This window comes from Nicotiana attenuata, chromosome 3 (genome assembly GCF_001879085.1).
Source record: "Nicotiana attenuata strain UT chromosome 3, NIATTr2, whole genome shotgun sequence".
NCBI classification, from domain to species: Eukaryota; Viridiplantae; Streptophyta; class Magnoliopsida; order Solanales; family Solanaceae; genus Nicotiana; species Nicotiana attenuata.
Window position 1 is genome coordinate 67,883,354 of NC_031991.1, and position 22,577 is coordinate 67,905,930.

The 22,577-nt window shown below is 40.1% G+C and overlaps 1 protein-coding gene across 1 annotated transcript; it reads left to right on the forward strand.

Moving 5' to 3' along the window:
• On the forward strand, positions 16,232-22,577 carry LOC109224006 (26S proteasome non-ATPase regulatory subunit 13 homolog A). The gene is made up of 6 exons (XM_019388537.1): positions 16,232-16,563; positions 17,527-17,973; positions 19,093-19,173; positions 21,244-21,440; positions 21,538-21,637; positions 22,024-22,577. Exons 1-6 carry the CDS (start codon positions 16,414-16,416, stop codon positions 22,207-22,209), a joined length of 1,161 nt encoding a protein of 386 aa, XP_019244082.1. The 5' UTR covers positions 16,232-16,413; the 3' UTR covers positions 22,210-22,577.

Sequence of the window (22,577 nt, forward strand, 5' to 3'; positions counted from 1 at the left end):
ACTTGTTTCAATCATCAAAACACCTCAAACAACACCAAATCCATCAATTCACATCGAATTCAAGCCTAAGTTTTCTAAAAACTTCCGAAACACGCTTTTGATCAAAAACCCAATCAAACCACGTCCGAATGACCTGAAATTTTGCACGCACATCCTAAATGGCATAACAAAGCTACAACAACTCTCGGAATTCCATTCCGATCCTCGGATCAAATTCTCCCCTACCAACCGGAAATCGCCAAAATACTAACTTCGCCAATTCAAGCCTAATTCTACACCGGACCTCCAAAACTAATTCCGATCACACTCCTAAGTCATAAATCACTTAACGAAGCTAACCAAACCATAAAAACTCCGATCCGAGCTCATATACAAATAAGTCAAATCTTGGTCAAACTTTTCCAAATTTAAAGCTACAATTGAGAACTGTTCTTTCAAATTCATTCCGATTTTCCTGAAAACCAAGAACCAACGATCTACATCAGTCATAATACATCACACAGGGCAAGTCATGCCCGAGAACTGGCGATCAAAGTGCAAAAGCTCAAAATGACCGGTCGGGTCATTACATTCTCCCCCACTTAAACACACGTTCGTCCTCGAACGTACCCAGAGTTGTTCTAAAAGCCAACCAATCGTTGAATAACCTTACCATGCATATACCCGGGGGTGATACCACGTCACCCTATCTTATATAGGTCCGATAACTCATAGAAACTGAAACTACACAACCCAATCTAGCCCATAAATCATAGAACCACATTTTCACTTCCGAACCCATCAATACGATTAGAATTTCAAATTTATACTCTGAATAAGCCCGAACGAGCTGTAATAACCCATACCCGCTAACTCAGGTGCAATCACATGATATACCACATAACTCAAATACTTGTAGCGATAACTTCTAATCACAGCAGCTGTGCACAACAACCGAATACCGATAGAAAACCTCTTATCAACTAAAGTCTCATCCCAACACTTTCATATACTGCCAGATATAAATAAAACACATAGTAAGCCATGACTATTCCTCAGGTCAACCATTCATGAAGCCACTTCTCCTTTGGCAAAGACCATAGTAAATTTCTGAGCCGAACATCGATATTATCCTTCTAACATACTGAAACCGTATCCGTTTGTACTCATTCTAGATCCCAACGATCTCATCCAATCAAACACAACTACTCTGGTGACATGACACATCAATACGGGCCTAAGCCACAACTTGTATAACTACGCGCACCAATAAGCAACAGTCCGAACATACTCAAATCATGAAAATGACTCAATTGAAAGAGCTGTGCCTCAAGCTCGCCGGTGCCACCACAATACAAGGCTGAGAACCCGTCTCACATCATAGAATGGAACACACGAATCTAACCCGCGAGGTCATATCTCCACATAGCTTCGCTGCAATGCGCGATCCTATCCAAACACTGCTCCACATGGGACACCTCAAGTCACTATGCTCGAAATTGACAACCACGCACAATTTGACGTCTGGAACCAAAGCAAATCATTACACCCACGGTGAAACAAGTAACATATACCACGCAAACCCAATAGGACATAACTGATACGCCATCCACCGAGCCACACCCAATTACTCTTCCTGCTCGACTTCCACTAAGAACCCCAATAGAACCGCACCATATGTGCCCATAACCAACAAATCGTAACGTCTCGCAACATAGAAAGGAAACTCATAGATCTCCCCAGATCACTAATAAGCTCAATAACGGTCGAATCAACCTATCCCTCAACAATACAATTCGGGCCAACCAAGCCGACTCAAGCTAGAACACGCATCCACATTGGCCTGCCAACGAACTCCTTGCCAAGGAAGCCTGAAGCTGCTCCTTCCAATATCATAACTCCTAACGGAGCCGTACGATACGGTGCCCGGCACCAAACTAATACCAAAATCCACAACCTCGCCCGGTGACATGCCCGGCCACAAGAAACACATCCGAAAGTCCCTCAACACCGGAACTGAACCAATGGTAGACACCTCTGCACTGACACCCATCACGAAGGCCCAATTAAGAAAGGCAGTCCTTCCCAGCCGTCCGCTGGGTCTTCGATTATAAAACCACTCCTACTAGAACATAATCCGTCTAACCACTCCACTCAATCCATGGCATTCCCGACATAGCCAACCGCGCAATAGACCAAAATAACCCAATATCACATCCAAAATCTAACATACTCAGCATAAAAGATCCGCTCGGGTCTCCAAACCCCGATAGTCACTAAACAGTGCCAATACACACGATCTACAACCACAACATAGCCTGAATATGAAGACTTCCGGTCTCCAACTCTATGTAGCACACAAATCACCATACCTGATTCCAAATTCCGCCGTCCGCATACGTATCACACCTCAATTACCCATCATTCCACGAAAGATATTCCATAATTCCCCTGTGCCATCAAGCAAACTCGAATATCAGCAGTCGATCCAGCCTGAAAGTGCCGCAATACTACCGAAGTGTCATCAACTTAATCACATTGCCCTTTTTCTGAAACATATACCCTCGTCAAATCACTTCTAATTAAAAAAACCATTTCCTTAATCATCTGAGGCTACCCGCTGCCTAAGAGTTTTATGAACTTCCTTTCAGAACTGAACTGTAACTCATCTAGCCAAGAACTTCCATTGATCCCATCTAGAAGAAAAATCATTACACATCTCATGCCTCTCACATTCGTAGAAAATGCACCTCCCCAACCACGGTAGAAATCAACAAGAACTCTCCCAATTCCGTTTGCACAAATTAACTGCCAGGACTGAATCCTTCTAACTAGACCAAGCTAAGCAAGCCATCAAAACCTAAGAGCAGTGCTGCAAAATACCTGTAAGAACTCATTACCTCGAACACATACAAAGAATTAATCATGTCCTTTCCATACCGATTCGGTCTACTATCAAGCTACTCCATCTATCTAGATTTCCTTCTGATTCATTTTCAACTTGATATACCCTCTTGCTGTAGCACTACAATTCCTCAACCTAGGCTCACCACACGAGACCCAAGCATAAGACCACACTGTCTAAGACCTATAAGCCGTTGAATACTCTCTCAATATTCCCAGAAACACCACATTCCAAAATGTTTTACTCTGAAGAAATTCCTGCGTATCTAAGTCAGTTACCTTTACTTTCCTGATACTAATACATAGAATCCCATAATTCACATAGAAATACCACAAGCCTTGACCTCTTCCCATGAAAACAACAGTTTCTAATCACACATACAACTTTAAGATACCCAATTGTTACATGTATAATCTTGAACACATTAGAACCATTCTCGAGAGTCATTTACTCTATTTAAACTGCAATTAGCTTGATCAAACGAACAGAACCACCCGCGCCTCATTAGCACTCTGACACCGCAGGACATGACCTCATCCCAATACAAACAAGCAACTTCCTGCTCTATACACTGAGCATTCTTTACCAACAACAACTTAAGACATCCCGTGATTCTCTTACCCTATGAAGCATACTATAACCTTTGCCAAAAATTTTCCTTTACTCGAACCATCCTCGGTCTCTATTTCCGCGAGCCGTAACTGATTCGCCCGTACGCCTCAGTTGGAACCAACATAGCACCTAACCGTGCAATCAACTACTCACAGCAGACTCCCCCACTTGGCTCGGAGCCATAGATCTAAATACACTCAATAACTCGTAACACTTATATTACATTGATGCCACAATACTATGGTGAGATTAAACTCGAATCCTTTGCAAGCTTGTGAAAACACAGATCATATAGTACTTAAATCTTCGGCAAACCTCGCACTCATTCTCGCAACAGTTAAGCCCACTCTCTAGGCGACCCAATTTAGATTTCAACACATATTCTTCACTTGTAAATGAGATATTCTAATAGACAACATAAGGATCACACAACCTTAGAACACTCCGCAGGAGATAACCCACCTGCTTTGCCTCCAGCTAACATTTCTGTATACCTTCCACCGTCACAAGCATTATGCAGTCGCTTTATCTTCCTGAGTCTGGACTCATACCGCAACATGAAATTTACTTCACTCCCAACTGGGAAACATGAAAAGATTCTTCACACACCCATAACTCGGGGCTATACCTCGAATCAAGATGGAATTTAAGCACCTAATAGTACTTCTATCCTCAAGCAGACCCTTCTCGTCGCTTCCAAATCATATGGATACATCTCGCAGTACTAACATACTCATCACATAGTTACCCAACCGTCACTCCTACTAATAGGGACAATACCGAACATATAAGTTCAAAACACTTGCTCACACAACCAGCACCTCGGTGCTCATGCCATAGGCAAAGATCCGACCTCAAGTCCTCTGGACTGGCCCAACATCAAACTTAAAGAGATCACATCTCGCCCCTCGATCAGGGGATCACAAGCCATCGATGCACATCCGATACTGAGTGCTCATGCGCGCATACGAACGCGTGGAAGGAATTTCAAGAGTTACTTTTCAAGCTGAATCAAGGACGCACGATAAGAATTCAAGAATGTGAAGTTTTTCTAAAGGTTCTACAGCCTCTCGAGGATAAATACAGACGTCTCTATACCGATCCGCGAGACTCTACTAAACCTGCTCATGACTCGTGAGACCTATGTAACCTAGGCTCTGATACCAACTTGTCACGACCCTAAACCTAGACCCGGTCGTGATGGCGCCTCTCGTGAAGACAAGGCCAGCCGACACATATCCAATTCGAAGTTAAACAACTAAACAACAATAAAACATGCTAAAATATGATTTAATAATACTAAACAGCAGATAATATCACAACAATGCGGAAGTACAACCCAAACACAGCCCGACATCGGGGTGTCACTAGTCATGAGCATCTATTAGAGTATAAATACAACTACAAGGTCTGAAATATACAAAACAGGACCGATGAACGAATAGGGAGAAAAGCGATGTTGCGAACGCTGACAGCCACCTCGCTAAACTCCGATAACCCCTGTCTCCAATCAGCCAAAAACCCGCTACCGGGTGTATAAATACCTGCATCTGCACACAAGGTGCAGGGAGTAAAGTGAGTACTCCAACTCAGTGAGTAATAAAGGTAAATAACAACTGAGCAGTAAGAAATCACGTAAAGCAAACCATCATGCTGTATAGAAGCAGTGTAAAACCCTTTGAGAAAAGCAGTGAAGCTGTGAAATCTTTAGAAAATATCTTAGCTCAGTTTAAACCTCTTTTGAAAATGACTTTTTCAACAATTACGCAATGATTGCAAAACAGTAGTGCCGATAAGCATAGAAAATCCGCCCCTCTGGCACAATTATCACAGTATAATAGGTAAAATGGCAAGTAAATATGAAAGATGAACACATAAGGTTCGCCCCTCGGGCAATATCTCAGAACAGTACCAGCCCCTCGGGCTCACTCTCAGAACACTCTCAGCCCCTCGGGCTCTCTCTCTCAGATCACTCTCAGAATAGTATCATATAGTAACCGCTGCGGCGTGCAGCCCGATCCACATATCGCTGCGGCGTGCAGCCCGATGCATATATTTCATCGACGACGTTCACTGGGGGTGTGCAGACTCCGGGAGGGGCCCCTTACGGCCCAAGCGCAATATCAAGCCACCTCGTGGCATCATCTCTCGGCACTCGGCCTCACATCACTCAAGCCACCTCGTGGCATATAAATGTATCTCAGGCCCTCGGCCTCATATCACTCATCATATCCTCACATATGGCCCTCGGCCTCACTCAGTCCGAAAATCATCACAAGCCCTCGGGCATTAGTAAAATAGTAGTTCTCAGCCCAAAACATCATTTAGAAATATCATTTAAATTTCAAATCTGAATATAGGTGGCTGAGTTTGTAAAACAGAAAATATCAACAGGACTGAGTTCAAGTATAAGTAAGACAGTGAGGAAAAACTCCCCGAAGGGTGCAAGTAATTGGCACGGAGCCCAAATATGGCAATCAGCCCAAATCATGACGATAACAAGTAAATTTTAGTCAAATACACGGTAAATTAATCAATCGGGACGGACCAAGTCACAATCCCCAACGATGCTCTACCCCACGCTCGCTTTTCGCCGTGTAAGTCACCTCAATATAGCACTACGATGTGCAAATCCGGGGTTTCAAACCCTCAGGATATCATTTACAATCATTACTCACCTTGACCGACGAAATCCCTAGCTCGCGACGCCTTTGCCCCTCGAATCGGCCTCCACGCGCGTTGAATCTATCCAAAATCAGAACGAATACATCACAATATGCTAAGGGAACAAAGCCCAAGCGAAAACAATCAATAACGGGCACAAACCCCGAAATTACCAAAACCCCGAGCCCCGGGCCCACTCCTCGAAACTCAGAAATTTTCACATCAACGGGTTCCTTATCTCCTCACGAGTTCATACATACCAAAAGTTCTCAAATCCGACCTCAAATGGTCCTTCAAATCCCTGAATCAAATTTCAAAAATCTTAAGCCCTAGTTTCTTCCATTTTAGCTTAAGTACCATGAATTTCTAGGTGGATTACACAATATAATTGAGTTTCAAGACCAAAATTCTACCTCAAGTCGTTTCCCTTTGAATCCCTCTTTAATCTCCACCAAGAAGCTCTCAAAATGATCAACCATGGAGGAAAAATGACCCAAAATCGCGGATGAAATAAAATTATAACATTATGCCCAGCACTGAACTTCCCTTCATCGCGATCGCGACCCAAGTCACGCGATCGCAAAGCACTAAATTTCCACCTCTCAAATTAACACTATGCGAACGTGATGATGCTGCTGCGAACGCGATGCTTTAAATCCCAGAGCTACGCGAACGCGACCCCAATGATGCGAACGCGATGAGCAAAACACTGGACCCCCAATTACTTATACGCGAACGCGAAGCACAAGTTCAGGGCAGACCATACTCCTTCTACGTGATCGCGACTGGCCCCACGCGATCGCGAAGGCCAATTTCTCTGCAACATCTGAACAACAATTTCTGCAACTCTCAAAGCCAAAAATGGTCCGATTGACCACCCGAAACTCACCCGAGGCCCCCGGGACCTCAACCAAAAGCACCAACACATCCTAAAACCTCATTCAAACTTGTTCCAATCATCAAAACACCTCAAACAACACCAAATCCATCAATTCACATCGAATTCAAGCCTAAGTTTTCTAAAAACTTCCGAAACACGCTTTTGATCAAAAACCCAACCAAAACACGTCCGAATGACCTGAAATTTCGCACGCACATCCCAATGGCATAACAAAGCTACAACAACTCTCAGAATTCCATTCCGACCCTCGGATCAAATTCGCGCCTACCAATCGGAAATCGCCAAAATACTAACTTCGCCAATTCAAGCCTAATTCTACACCGGACCTCCAAAACCAATTCCGATCACACTCCTAAGTCATAAATCACCTAACGAAGCTAACCAAACCATAAAAACTCCGATCTGAGCTCATATACAAATAAGTCAAATCTTGGTCAAACTTTTCCAAATTTCAAGCTACAATTGAGAACTGTTCTTTCAAATTCATTCCGATTTTCCTGAAAACCAAGAACCAACAATCTACATCAGTCATAATACATCACACGGGGCAAGTCATGCCCGAGAACTGGCGATCAAAGTGCAAAAGCTCAAAACAACCGGTCGGGTCGTTACGGACTTTAAAAAGGTAAAATGTTCTAACTTTATGTTGATGTTGAGCTGAGTTGAAACAGGGCCTACGCTTATGAAAAGCACAGAGTTTGTCATCATCAAAAAGGGGAATTTGTTGTCCCAAGTGAAGTTGGTTTTGAAGATTGACTAAGAAACTCAATCATGAACCAGGTCCATCCATAGTGTGCACAGACACGGGCAGATTCAAGCATAAGGGATGCACGTGAGGGAGATAAGCTTAACTTGTTATATCTGATATCTCCTGATCGAAAAGGTTGCATAATTGATAAGGAGAAGGACTCCTTACTCAAAGAGAACAATATCCAAGATAAGGAAGGAGTTAGAAGTTGAAGTTAACTAGAACTCTTCTACCAAGGAAGAGTAGCATTAGAACTCTAGTTATTTTCTATTCTACTAACTCTATCAATCACATGATGTTTTCACTTTACAGGGACGCACAAAAGCTGAAGTTAAACGTGAGTTGAGAGCAAAATAGCAAGGCATTTTACAAGCAATTCTTGGGTGATTCAAGTATGCGAACCTGAAGCTACATGAACCAGATAGAAGAACTAGTTCCAAGTGTCTGTCTTTTATTCTAGTTTCATTGTTGTAGCTGGTTTTCAAGTTGTACCTTTCAGCTTTATGTAGAAGCAATTGTATTAGGTACTCTGAGTATTCAAGTTAGAGTTAACTTGAAGTTGCCGCAACAGTTAGAGGTTGATTGCCACAATGGGATTAGAGGTAATCCTCAGGTTTACAAAGATTTTTTGTAAATGCCTTTTTGGCTCAGCGTTTTAGTGAAGTGTTTGGGAAAATCCTACCGAGTAATAGGTCGTAATTTTTTCATCTTTTGAGCCGGATGTTTTCCACGTAAAAATACTTGTGTTCTTTATTTTTCGCATTTATTATTTTCCGCAATAGTCGTTTAAGGAACACATAGAAAAATCAGGTCCTCCTATAATCTGTGCACACAAAAATTAGACACCACACAAATCGCCCCACCCCCACCCCCCTCTTGTGTGGCATTGAAGTATAAAACATCATTCATCTTGATCAAACCCACTATCTTCTTGCACATAATTCTCCATACGGTTTTACACTTGTGGACCCTTGGTCCTTCTTTTGTTCACCATCATACTTACTCTCTCCATGACATTGACTTGCTTAGGACTTTGCACTTGTTGAAGTTGAGCCTTGGCTAATTGATTCATTGTGGTGGTCAGCTCGACAATGTCTTGCCCATGATCATGCAATTCTTTATGTAGGTGAATCACGTTCGGATCACCTTGAGGAACATTTTCCCTACTTTGCCTTACTGTTGAAGTGTCCGCCATTTCATTTAGATCTCACAAGCTTTCGCATATGGCATTGTCATGAAATTTCCACTGGCAAGTTGATTAACCATGCACTGATTAGTGGTAGTGATCCCCCGGTAGAAAGTTTGTTGAATCATAGCCTCCGTCGTGTCATTATTGGGGCACTATTTGACCATTGTTCGGTACCTCTTCCATATCTCATGTAACGGCTCATTGGGCTCTTGTTTAAATGCTAGAATCTCGTCTCTAAGAGTAGCCATGCCCGGGAGAAAAGAACTTCGAAATGTTTTTTTTCTGCCAACTCATCCCATGTATGGATGGATTGATTTGGCAATTTCTCTAACCAATCCAAGGCTTTCCCCCAAAGAGAGGAGGGAAATAGCCTTAACCTTAAAGCATCTTTAGAGACGTTTGTCTGTTTACTCCCCGAACAAGTGTCCACAAACGCCTTCAAGTGTTTGTATGCATTTAGACTCGGAGCCCCGGTGAAGAATCTCCGTTGCTCTAGCGATGTGAGCATTACATTTGTAATTTGAAAGTTTCCCGTCCCAATGCGGGGCGGGACTATGGCACTTGCACACCCTTCATTCGGCAACACCCGGTGTGGAGCTGCTTTTGGTGGAGGTGGGGGTGGAACTGGGACATTATCTTGAGGCAGTCAGCCTCTTGTATTTTCTTGAGGTTTAAGAGGAACCTCTTCAACTTGGTCATCTTCAGCGTCCACATCCCCCAAAAGTATGTTTCCTAGTTGATCATTGTTGAGAGCCATTGTTGCACCTACAATTGATTCACAAAAATCAGTAACACAGAAGGGAAATAAGACAATTCACACATAAAACCAAATATATAGCAAAATCTGGTTTTAGCTCCCCGGCAACGGCGCCAAAAATTGATCTCGTCTATTCAAGGTTATGAAACGGTCGATGCAATAGTAATACCTAACAAGGAGTTGGGGTCCATTTTTCATAGGGAGCTATGAATGGGACTTAGGAGTATATATTATAGTGTATGAGCTTGAATTATCTCAATTTACACTTCCACAAACTTGGAATTATTTCTAGGTTTAACTTAAACTAATTGCAAACTAAGATATGAAACTAGGAGATTATTTTTGTTAATTTTTAAATGATATAAAAGGCCTAGGGATATGACCTTCACCTAGGTGTTTGACTAATGGATTATAAACTTTAAAGCTTGCTTTATTGGCCGGGGTGTATTATAGCTAACAACACTCAAGTACCCACTCAATACCTCTCGGTCAGAGAGTGATTTTGCCCAATTGGGCTTTCTCAAGTCCAAATGGGTATTAAACAAAATGATTGGTAAAAAGCTCAAGTCGGGTTTTACTATCTCTAGATTCAACCCTTTAATTGGGCTTATCAATCTCTCGATTGACCCAATTTCTTGCTAGCCAAGTTTTCCTAGACTAAGTCTCTCTTTCTCAAGTAGAGATCAGGTCAAATAGACATGAACTAATTGCAACCATTAATTTTATAATTAAAAGTAAAAATAAGGCTAAATAATAAACACCCAACCATAAACAAGCAATAAATCAAACACCCATTAAGATTACACTCTAGGGTTGGGTCACAACCCTCGTAAAAATCTAGCTACTCATGCTTAAAATAGAAGAAATAGAAGAAGAAATGATAATTAAACCCCTATTGATAATTAAAATGATGAAATCAATGTTTAAAAAGCTCAAAATAGAAAAAACTACTAAAGAGAGTAAAGAAAAACGTCTACTGTAGTAGCTGATGTCAAAACTTAGCTTAAAAAAGTAAAACTCTTCTATTTATACAAGACTAGAATTTTCGGACAAAAATGCCCTTTCAGAGGTTCTGCGGCCGCACAATTCCAGTGTGGTCCGCACTTTTTTTTCAGTCTTGACAGGGTTGGAAATCTGCGGCCGCTAATTCTGGACTGTGACCGCGTTGCTATTTTTTTTGCGGTCCGCACAGTACTGTCTGCGGTCGCACCTTGCTCTTCTGCGGTCTACACAACTGTGACTGCAGCCGCACAATAATTGTGCGGTCCGCACTTTTATTGGACATGAGATGCAGGTTCTCTGATCTTTTGCTCTGACTCAGTTTTTGCGGCCGCACATATTATGTGCGGACCGCACTTTTCACATTTCTCTGATGGGAGTTTCTTAACAATCTGCAGCCGCAGATGTTAATCTGTTGTCCGCACTTCTGAGCTTTTGTCCTTGAGTTCATATTACTCCTTCTTGAGTTGGATTTCATCTTGGGAGCTCATCTTCCGATATTCCTGCAATTAAGCACATTTTATCAGTTTACGGGAATACAATTAAGCACTTTTGGACTAAAACGAAAGCTAAAAGGCGCTAATAAGTAGTCAAAATCCCCACTTATCAGTCACTAAGAATGGTAACTAGACTTCTTATATTCACTACCAGTTCCTTGAACGGTCCAAGCAGCCAAGTTACTTCTGCTATAGCTGAGGCCATGCTTCTGTACTCTGCCTCAGCTGAGCTTCTAGACATTGTCTGCTGCTTTTTTGATTTCTATGAGATCGAGTCACCAAACTTCACTATGTACCCTGTCACTGATCTCCTAGTATTAGGACATGCAGCCCAGTCTGAATCACACCAGCAAGTCAGCTCTTGTGTAACTTTTGCCTTTAACCAAATTCCCTGTCCTGATGAGCCCTTTAAATACCCAACCAACCTTGTTGCTGCCTCCCAATGAGATATTTTTGGCCTTTGCATGAATTGGCTTAAAGTTTGAACTGCATAGTTGATATTTGGTCTAGTGATAGTGATGTAAATCAGTCTTCCCACTAGCCTTCGATACAAGCTAATATCCTATAAGGCATCATCTTCTGTATGACCAACTGCAGCATCATAGTCCATTGTTGTTAGCTTAGAGTTAGATTCCAATGGTGTACTAGTTGGTCTTGCTCCAGTCAATCCCATGTCAGATATTAACTCCAACACATATTTTCCTTGATTCAAAATTACTCCAGTCTTGGACCTCAATACCTCAATGCCCAAGAAGTATTTTAGATCACCGTGATCCTTCATCTTGAACTTCTGGTGCAGCACCCTCTTTGATTCATTTATCAGATCATTGTTACTTTCTGTGATGAGTAAGTCATCTACATAGACTAGGACTATTACCATGTCTTCCCCTCTACTCAATGTAAACAATGAGTAATCATGATTGCTCTGCCTAAAACTAGCATCCAACAAGGCATCAGTAAGCTTAATGTTCCACTGTCAAGATGCCTGTTTTAGGCCATAAAGGGACTTAAGCAATCTGCAAATCTTTTGCTCCCCCTGTATTTTGAAACCATCTAGCACTCCATGTAGACTTCCTCGCATAGATCTCCTTGTAAGAAAACAATATACACGTCCATTTGAAACAGGTTCCAACATTTGGAAACTGCTAGAGCTATTATCGATCTTACTATCACCATTTTCACAACAGGTGAAAAAGTGTCATGATAGTCTAGTCCTTTCTTTTTGCTATAGCCCTTTGCTACAAGTCTATCATTAAACCTTTCTACTTTCCCATTTGCCTGAAACTTTATTTTGTATACCATTTGGATCCTACTGCATTCTTACCCTTTGGCAAGTCTACCACCTCCCATGTATTGTTATCTTCCAATGTTTTAATCTCTTGCTTCATTGCTTCTACCCACCTTGCATCTTTGGCTACTTCCTTGAAGTTTAGAGGTTCCACTAATGTGGAGAATTGTGCAAGGTAACTCTAGTAGGCTGGTGTAACATTTTCATATGATAAGTGATTTGAGATAGGATACTTGAATTTAGTGGTTTGAGTGGTGACATAATCTTTCATCCATGCAGGCTGTTTAGAATCTCTAGTAGACTTTCTAAGAGTTGGGGGATAATGTGCTGAAGACTTAGGTATCTCAAGTTCTCCAGCACTTCTGTCTCATGTTCTGGAAGCATTTTTGCTCCCCTTTCATTCTTGAACTTTGAAAACCCATCTGTGTCATCATCAGAGGTGAGCGAGGCATCATCATCACTAGAGGGTGCATTAGTAGGATCTGGAGGCAACTGTGAGGACTGGGAAGGTTCAAGAGAGGGCATTTGCAAATGATCAATGGGTGATTTATGAGATTGAGTGGCAAAAGGTAAAATAGTCTCCTGAAAGATGACATCTCGACTAACAAAGAACTGCTGGGAATTCAGATCCAGTAGGACATAACCTTTCTATGTCTCAAAGTATCCTATAAAGACTGATTGCCTAGCTCTTTCTGCAAACTTATCTCCTTTCACATAATTGGTGGCATGGCACAGACAACAAAACACCCTTAAATGGCTGAAGGATGCTTGCATTTTATATAGCAGCTCATAAGGACTTCTGCCCTTTGTAACAGTGGAGCATAGCATGTCCATTAAGTAGACAACAGCCTTGACATAATATGCCCATTTTGGATTGAAGCCTAAGTGCTTGAGCTATATTGAGAATGTACATGTGCTTTCTGTCAACCACTCCATTCTGTTGAGGGGTGTGCACACAGCTACTCTGATGAAGAATTCCCAAGTCTTGAAGGAGTTCATTACAGTGAGCATTGAAAAACTCAGTACATTAGTCAGTTCTTAACACCTTCACTAACATATCAAATTGTGTCTTAACCATAGATAGAAAGTAATTAATGGCCACAATAGCTTCAGATTTAAGTTGTAACAAATAAATCCAAGTATACCTACTGTAGTCATCCACAACTGTCAGGAAGTAAGATTTGTGATCAAAAGTTGACATTTTATAAGGGCCCCAAAGATCCATATGTACAAGATGAAATGACAATTTGCTTCTAGACTCACTAGTAGGAAAAGCTAGCCTAATTTGCGTTGCCATTGGGCATATTGGACACTTATTCAACAATGAACTATCTACAGTGTTATGCAACAATCTCATAGACCTCATAGCTGAAATGGAAGGATGGCCAAGCCTCTGGTACCATAAGCAACTACTTCTTCTGTGGACTGCTGCTATTATTCTGTGTCCTATGTTGTGTCTGGTTGGTAATGCATTTCTGAATATGTACAGGTCTCCTCTTTGTCTACCAATCCCCTTTACCCTGCCATTCCAAAGCTCCTGAAATACACGGAAGTCAGGGAAAAAGTTCACTGAACATGAGAGTTCTTTAGTGAGCTTTGCTACTGATAACAAGTTGAATATGAAACCAGGAACAACCAGAACATTGTTCACATCTTCATTATTAAACAAAGTTGCCTGACCAGTGTGACTGATAGTTGCCTTATCTCTAGTAGGCAAATGCACTTTATCATTAAGACTAGCCTTTTGTCCAGACTTTAATATGGCTTGCTATATGATGAGTTGCTCCTGAATCTATGATCCATTCATTACAATCTGATACCTTTGACATAAGACAAGTTGTAGTACCTGCATCATTGGTCTGATTTCCTCCAACACCTTGATTGCCTCCTTCAGTTGGAGCTCCACCAGATTCTTTGCCCAACAAGCTTAGGATTTGTTTGTACTGATCTTTAGTGAAATATTGAGCCTTCACCTCTGGAACTGATCTCCTTTCACCATATGTCTGAGCTTGTGATGACATGTCAATGTTGCTAGATACATTATTTGAAACATTAAGGGGTTGCCTTCCATAGCTAACTTGACCTCCATTTCCTTCGTACCCAGGCTTAAAGTTCCTCTTTGCCTTAAACTCAAGGGGATATCCAATGAGCTTATAACAGTTCTCCTTAGTGTGGCCTTTCATGTTGCAGTATTCACACTACATAAATTGCTTCTTACCTCTGCCAGCCTGTCCTCGACCTATTTGCATAGCCAATGGGTCTGTTTTCTCACCTATTACATTCAGACCTACTAAGTGTTGGCTTTCATCCTCAATTATCATAGCATAGGCTTGGTTAAGTGTAGGAACATTTGTTTTTAACAAAATTTGTTTTCTTGCTTGGTCATATGAATCATTTAGTCCACTAAGGAATTGTAATAGTCTTTGTTGATGGAAATGTTCGATATAGTCCTTTGATTTAGCACGATCACAACCAGGAGGTGGAACCATTGCATCATATTCAGCCCAAAGCTCTTTCAGCTTTTGAAATAAACAGAGATTGAGCTAGTACCTTATGACAGAGTAGCAATTTGGCTCGATGAACTTGAAAAATTCTCATGCAATTAACTTTGTCAAAGCGCTGATCTCTCCAAATAATGTGAGAATCTGATGCATAAACGATTCCACTAAGGAGATTTTCCGACATTGTATTTATGATCCATGAGAGAACTGTGGCATTGCATGTGTCTCATTATTCATGCAATTCAATCTCATATGACTCATTCGTACAAGTACCCAACACAAACCCTAGATTTTTCTTCGCTTGCAAAGCGATACGCGTTGACCTGCTCCATAAGCCGTAGTTCTCAGATCCAGTAAGTTTGACCGGAATCAGCACAGCTCCAGGAGTATTAGAGGGATTCATGAACAAATGATGAGTGCATGTGAGCTTACTCGTAATTGATGAATTTGTAGAAACAGAACTTCACACCACAAATTGAGATTGAAATGTTACACATATATTGTGATTTCTCACAGAGAATTGAAAACAGATGAAATAGCGTTTGTATCCAGAATCGAACGCTCTGATACCATGCTAAAATATGGGGGAAGCCATGGAAGGTTTGAGCTTCAGCTCTTCGAAAACCTTCTGTGTGAGAGAGAAGAGGAGTTGGAAATGAAAGCTTCGATTGTTTCATTAACTGATAGCCCCTATATATACATACACTGTTTAGACTCTAACTACCTCTAACTAACTCACTAATCCACAACTAACAACTATTAACTTATGCCAGCTGTCACTAGCCTGGCTACAGCTTTACACGTGCACTTCTCCACAACTACTATATTCAGCTTCTCATAATAGAGGGGGACGGTGGTCGCACGTTATGTTAAGTAATTTTTTTTTGTTGCTTTAAACGTGTTTTTTGTTAATTACATTTGTCAACTTTTTATTACAATTTATAGGTATCATTTTGTAATTGGTTAATTTGATAAGTCATTGGCGAGTGTAACTCAAGCATATGGTATGTTGGTCTCGAGGGTTCATGAGGCTTATTTTTAGTGACTATAAGTGTCAAAATGATAAAAGGGTTAGTTGAGGTGCTTGTGTAATGGTTGAGGACAACTTAAAAGGGTCATTTATCTATTTTGCCAAGATAAAATCTTTTTAATTTTATAAAATATATATAATTTGTCTTATGAATGCTTCCTAAATACCATATTTGCCCATTAATCATATCTAAATTACGAGAAACCCCACTATAAGATATTTCTCACAGACTCTATTCCTTTCTTCGTGCAGAAGAAGAAATCTAAAGTTTTTAGGTTTTATAAAAGGATTTACAGTTCCACTTCTTCTTCTTCGTTGTGTTCATCATTGAGAGTAATCAACCATGGCCGCTTTAGAATACTTAGATTCACTTCGGAATGCACATCCAGAGCTATCCGATTGGTACAATACCCTTTCAGATCTGTACCAGCGCAAGCTCTGGCACCAGCTTTCTCTTAAGCTTGAACAATTCGTTGCCCTCGCCATTTTTCAGGTTTTTTTTTTGAATTTTTATTGTTGAATTACCTCAAAATTTTGTCTAATATTATTGGAGTATATGTTATTATTGTTATATTGTACATGGGTTTAGGTTTGTACAAAAGTTAGGTCCTTGCGGATTAATTTGTTTTTTCCCTCATGCTTGAATATATAGTGTAGAGAACCTCTAGTACTCCCTCCATTAAAAAAGAATGAACCTATTGATTGGGCATGGAGTTTAAGAAAAAATAGAAGACTTTTAAAACTTGGGGTTTAAAACGATCCATAGATATTTGTGTGATTCATGAGAAATTTAAAGTTATATTGTTTTCAAACTTAGAAGTGGGTCATTCTTTCTATAACGAACTAAAAAGAAAATAGGTTAATTCCTTTTGAAACAGATGGAGTACTTTTTATTTCTATTTCTGTTCTGCATAATATTGTTCTGGGATGAATTTAAATGTAGAATCATGGTAGGATTCATATAGATGGCCCCAATAGAATTCAGGTATATATTACTTGTTTAAATAACAAAACACAAGTTCTGGGGAAGTTTTGAGATAATTTTAACTAACTGAAAAGACCTTCCATGACCTTAGGCGAAGCCAGAATTTGAACTCTATAGGTTCTAAATTCTCAGATAGCGACATCAAGTAATTGGGTTCTGAATTTAATTTTTGTACATATTTAGTGAATTTCTTAATACAAATGTAAGGTTTGGACTAAAGCTACTGGTTCGGCCAAAATCGTAGCTTACCTTCAATCTCCGCTCATGCTTCTATCCCTAAATGTCTTAATTTGTGTTTTGTTATTGAAACATGTCGTCTATACCTGAATTGTGTTGAGGATGGAACTAGTAAAACTATGTTGCATTAGATCTTCACAGAAGCGGGTAATGCTCCTGAGGTGTTGACGCTTTTGGAGCTTATAGTGTAATATTCTAAACACATTTCTTGTTGGTCCCTTATTTTACTTTCAGGCAGGCGATGCACTGATACAACTGTATCACAATTTCATCACTGATTTTGAGACAAAGATCAATCTTCTCAAGCTTGCACATTTTGCAGTCATTGTTTCTCGGCGGTATGCAGAGAAAGAAGCTGCTATAGGTTACCTTGAAGGAGTGATCGAGAAACTTCAAAATACTAAGGAGACACGCATAGAGGAGCCAATTCTATACATTAAGTTGCAGATTGCACTATTTAAGCTTGAACAAGGGGATCAAAAAGATTGCAAGAATCTTTTAGAAGGGGGGAAGACTACACTTGACAGCATGACTGACATTGATCCCTCTGTTTATGCTAGCTATTATTGGGTTTCGTCTCAATACCATAAAGCTCGCCAGGAGTTCGCTGAGTTTTACAGAAGTGCTCTTCTTTATCTTGCATACACTTCTGTGGAATCTCTTTCTGAATCGTTTAAGCTGGTAAGTAGTTGTTTCTTGGTTTTCTCATAATATTTGAAGACTGATCTAAGAATTTTTTGGTCATGGCTAGCTGTATTTATGACACCTGTGCATACGCCTACCTTGCTTCAATTTTCTTGGTGCTACACATCTGTTTGCTAATCAGAAGTCCGTTTTGGTTGAATGTTTGAGATTCCAGTGGAAAGTTTGCTGGTTATTTCCTTGGCTAAATTAAGGTGATTATCTTGCTTTAAAACATAAGATTAGCATCTTGGTTTTCTCCGTAGAATCAGTTCAATTTTAGATACTTTTTAATATGACCTTGGTTCTCCTTCATGGCTATGCTACTTGGTATTCAAGAGATAGGAGGGAATCTTTAGCATGGACCTTTCTTTAATCCCCTTCACGTTTGAAATTTTGTTCTACGAGTTAATTACACAATAACAAGAAAAGAAAACAGACATGTCACATTACCAAAAATGAAAATATTGTCATTTTTACTCCAGCGTCCTCTCTGTGCTGTGTATCTTGCATTTTCTTCGTGCTCTCTCTCTCTCTCTCTCATTCGATATTTCCATGTGATAAATGTTTTTGCATTATGCTGTGTGCCAGTCTAGTTAGAGGTAGAGAGTATTGTTGGATGGAGCTGCTGGTGTTATCAGTGGGTTCCTTAACATATACAGAATTTGAACTTCTGTATGGCAGTGGCAGCTCATGTTCATTGTTTGGTCCTTGAGTGCCGTATTATTCACTAAGGTTTCTGAATTGATGATCATCTTTTTTTTTCTTCTTCTTATTAATTAATCTTCATAGTTTGGGAGAAATGGTTGAAGATCCTTGGTTTTGGACTTATGATAAATGTTTGGCAATCTATCTTGAGTCTTTAAAATATTTATTCTCATAATGCTTATTTTGTCTTTTCTATCAATTGATTGCAATAAGCTGGATTGCCGCTTGGTTTGTTATTGAGGGCCTCTCGTACTAGGTATTGCTAGTTTCTGAGTAGAAATAGTTGTTGATTGCGGTGCCTTGCAACTTTTTGTAACTTTAGTCTGTTAATGAAGGTACACCTCAAATTTTGTGATTGTCATATGTTTTAGTCTTGCTATTAGTGCTAATTGTTTCTCCTATGTCATATAGGATTTGGCGTTTGATTTGTCCTTGTCAGCTTTGCTGGGAGACAACATATACAACTTTGGTGAACTGCTTGCTCATCCAATTGTAAGTTTACATCATATATTTCCTTGATTTTTATGCTTTCCATATGCTAGAGAGCCTAGAGTTCTGGGATTGGAAGTGTCCGGTAGAGCTCTTTCTTGAGGAGTGGCTAAGTGACAACCCTTCTGACAATTTGCTATTGGCGTCCTCTCCCGAGGACCTGTTGTCCAGAAGTTTTAACATGATGCCATCTGTGCTGAACTGGGAGTTCACATCTTCTCCTGAAAGTTTATTTTCAGGGCTGATGCCAATGATACTGGTTGACTAGGTGCTTCCTAAGTTGCTCCGACATGGCAGTTTAGGTGCCGCACCCGTGTCGACACGACACTAGTATGGGTGTGGGTATGGGTACTTTGACCACGACAGACTGAAAAATTCGAGACGAGATACAATTTGATTCCTGAAATCAGAACCAAAACTAGGATAAATTTGAAGAAAATAGCATATGTTATCTGGGAAATCAATCCTTTACTTATCTACAACTTGAGAATAAAAAAGAAATTCACATTTTACAAGTTATACGTAAGTATTGCACAACATTTATCATAATTTAGAGATATTTTTTTTGAATTATTTTTAGCCGGATCCCTGCACCCGTATCCGTACTAGGATCCGTATCCCCGAATCTTAGAATTTACATCTCGAAGGATCCGACCTCTAGATCCGCACCTGTGTCCGAGCAACTTAGGGTGCTTCGATCAATTAAAATGTGAACTGATCATGTTTCTAGTCTGGCTAGACACTAGATTTCACCTAAGTCAAGGCAAAACCAGTCAACTGGTCTAAGCCACAATGGACCTGCTTTATTGGCGCTTTCCAATTCCTAGTTCTTGAGCTGGGTATCATTAAGAAACCATGGCTTGTGGGCTTGTGTTTCTTTACTTTGCTTCCTCCTTCTGGCTTTTGCTATAAGGATTTCAAGCTTTCTCCCTTCCAAATAAAGGGATGAAAACTGTCTTATAGTATTAGCTAAAAAAAACTCAAGGGTGGTGACATCTAGATGTCCTGTTCTGTCTGAAATTCGTCGTAGTTTGTCTTTGTGATACTTCTAAGTGAATATGTCGCTGGAAGATTTTCGGATTAATCATTAAAAGTCATTCTATTCAATACTACTGATTAATCTTTGCACCATCTTCTAGGAAGTTTAATGATTAAACTCGTGTCTTCTATTTTGCTACTTTCAGCAGTTATTTGTCATAATGTCTTCAAAAAAGTTATGGTCTACCCTATTTGTACAGTGTTGGTTCTGAGTATCTAATATGTTTTACTGTGTCCAGAACATTTAAGGTCCTTATGGTAGAATTCTTTATCATCAGAGGATACTATGAATTTTACATGTTCTGTGTGGATAAGGGATGTAATATCTTCTCTCTTTTTTTCTTTCTTTCTTTTCTCCTTTTAGGAGTTAGGGTAGGGGATGTCGTATATTGTCCTAGCTATCACTGGTTGTCTCTTACATCTCTCCTCTCCTTCATAAAGATCTTGTTTCTTCTCATTGGAATTTGGAACATCCAAGTTGGCTAATAGATAAACTACCTGTCTTTTCTTCTCTATTCCTTGAGTTTTCACATGAATGGGGTGGATTGAGTCCCATAGTCTTACACCTACTCCAGAATTCCAAGTACCTTAACATCCTTTTGAAGAGCTTTGTGACTATAAAAGCTGTCATATGAGGCAAAGTGAAACTATAGCTTTTCGCTAAACAGTTATACCCGTCCATCCTGATAGTGAGCCCTTGACTGACTTTTTTCTTATTTCCCTTCAAGTTATTGTAACGAAAGATTTTCTTTTTCTTCTTTTTATTTTTTGTGGGAATTTAGTTAATTCAGTACCGGAAGACTGAAACCATGTGCACTAGGGTCAAAGAATGTCCAGATCAATTATCAAACTGGGAAAAAAAACACCGTAAAATTGGCTAAGGAACTCAGAAAATTCCTTTTTTGACTACTGTTAGGCTTCAAGAAGTAGTGCGGGATGGACCAGAATATGAACCAGGAGCCATATAGCAGTCTTATGTTTGTGTGTTGATGATGTCATGTAGAATCTAAGGTGACTCGTTTTAACTTGTTATAGGTAAATAGCCTCATGGGGACTAAGGTTGAGTGGCTCTATCATATTCTTGAAGCATTCAACGCCGGCGATTTGATTCGTTATCAAGAATTGTGCCGTGTCCATCAAGCTGCATTGAATGCTCAACCAGCATTAGTGCAGAACGAGAAAAAGCTTCTAGAGAAGATAAACATTCTCTGCTTGATGGAAATTATCTTCAGGTATTGCTATGGGAGTTCTGCAGGAAATGAAAATATTCATCATATGTTGCCTGTTAGTATGATTTCTGAATTTCTGGATTAATTATTTTGCATGCAGTCGTGCGGCAGAAGATAGAACTATCCCATTGAGTGTCATTGCAGAGCGCACAAAGTTGGGTGTGGAAGATGTTGAATATCTCCTCATGAAGAGCCTTTCTGTAAGTGGAATTCTTAGTAGTTAAATTAGAAGAGTTGCCTTCATATATTTTCGAGGGACGGGGGATTTGGCTCTACCATCTATTCAAGGAAAAGAAATTAGATAGTTTTGTGAATTCTTCGCTTTCATGCTGCACCTTCCCTTTCTATTTCATCCATCGTAGTTTCATAATCCTCTTTTTTGAGCACAACAACCTATGATCTTCCTTCTTTTTATTGGTTTTGTGGATTAATGAAAATAAGAGATGTGTGGTCAATATTACAGTCATCCTGACGTACTTTGCATATTCCACACATGCAGTTCTGATGTTTGCTGTCCCCCCTTGGAGGTTTAGGAAAGCCTCTATTTTATTTTACTTACGACTGTTTTGATATTATCCTACTGTAGGTGCATTTGATTGAGGGAATAATTGATCAAGTGGAGGGTACAATTCATGTCTCCTGGGTGCAACCAAGAGTTCTTGGAATTCCCCAAATCAAGTCATTGCGTGATCGGTTAGACAATTGGGTGGAGAAAGTTCACACTACTTTGCTATCTGTTGAGGCTGAAACTCCAGATTTAGTTGCATCATAAATCATGATCAAGCAGAGAAGCTAGCGACGCTAAATCTAGTTTCTTGGGTTGTCATTGTCCTGATTTACGTAACGAAATCAATGATGTCAATGCGTCTTTTTAAGGGAAGCAGGTGCTTGTTATTGTATTTCATTTCTTCAGGTTCATAGCGACATTCCTAGGTAAAACAGGGAGCCAAGTTGTGAAATGGCTGTATTTTACTGCCTTTGGATGCTTTGACCTTTTATGCACTAGAATAGAATCTAAAAGAATCCAGTTTCTAATGGATGTTTTGCGTCCTTAGCTTTCTGGTTTTTGAACTATTGTTTTGTTTGTCACGTTCCCTGAACAGTTAAAGAAGTGGACAAGAACAAGCTTGTTGGACATGA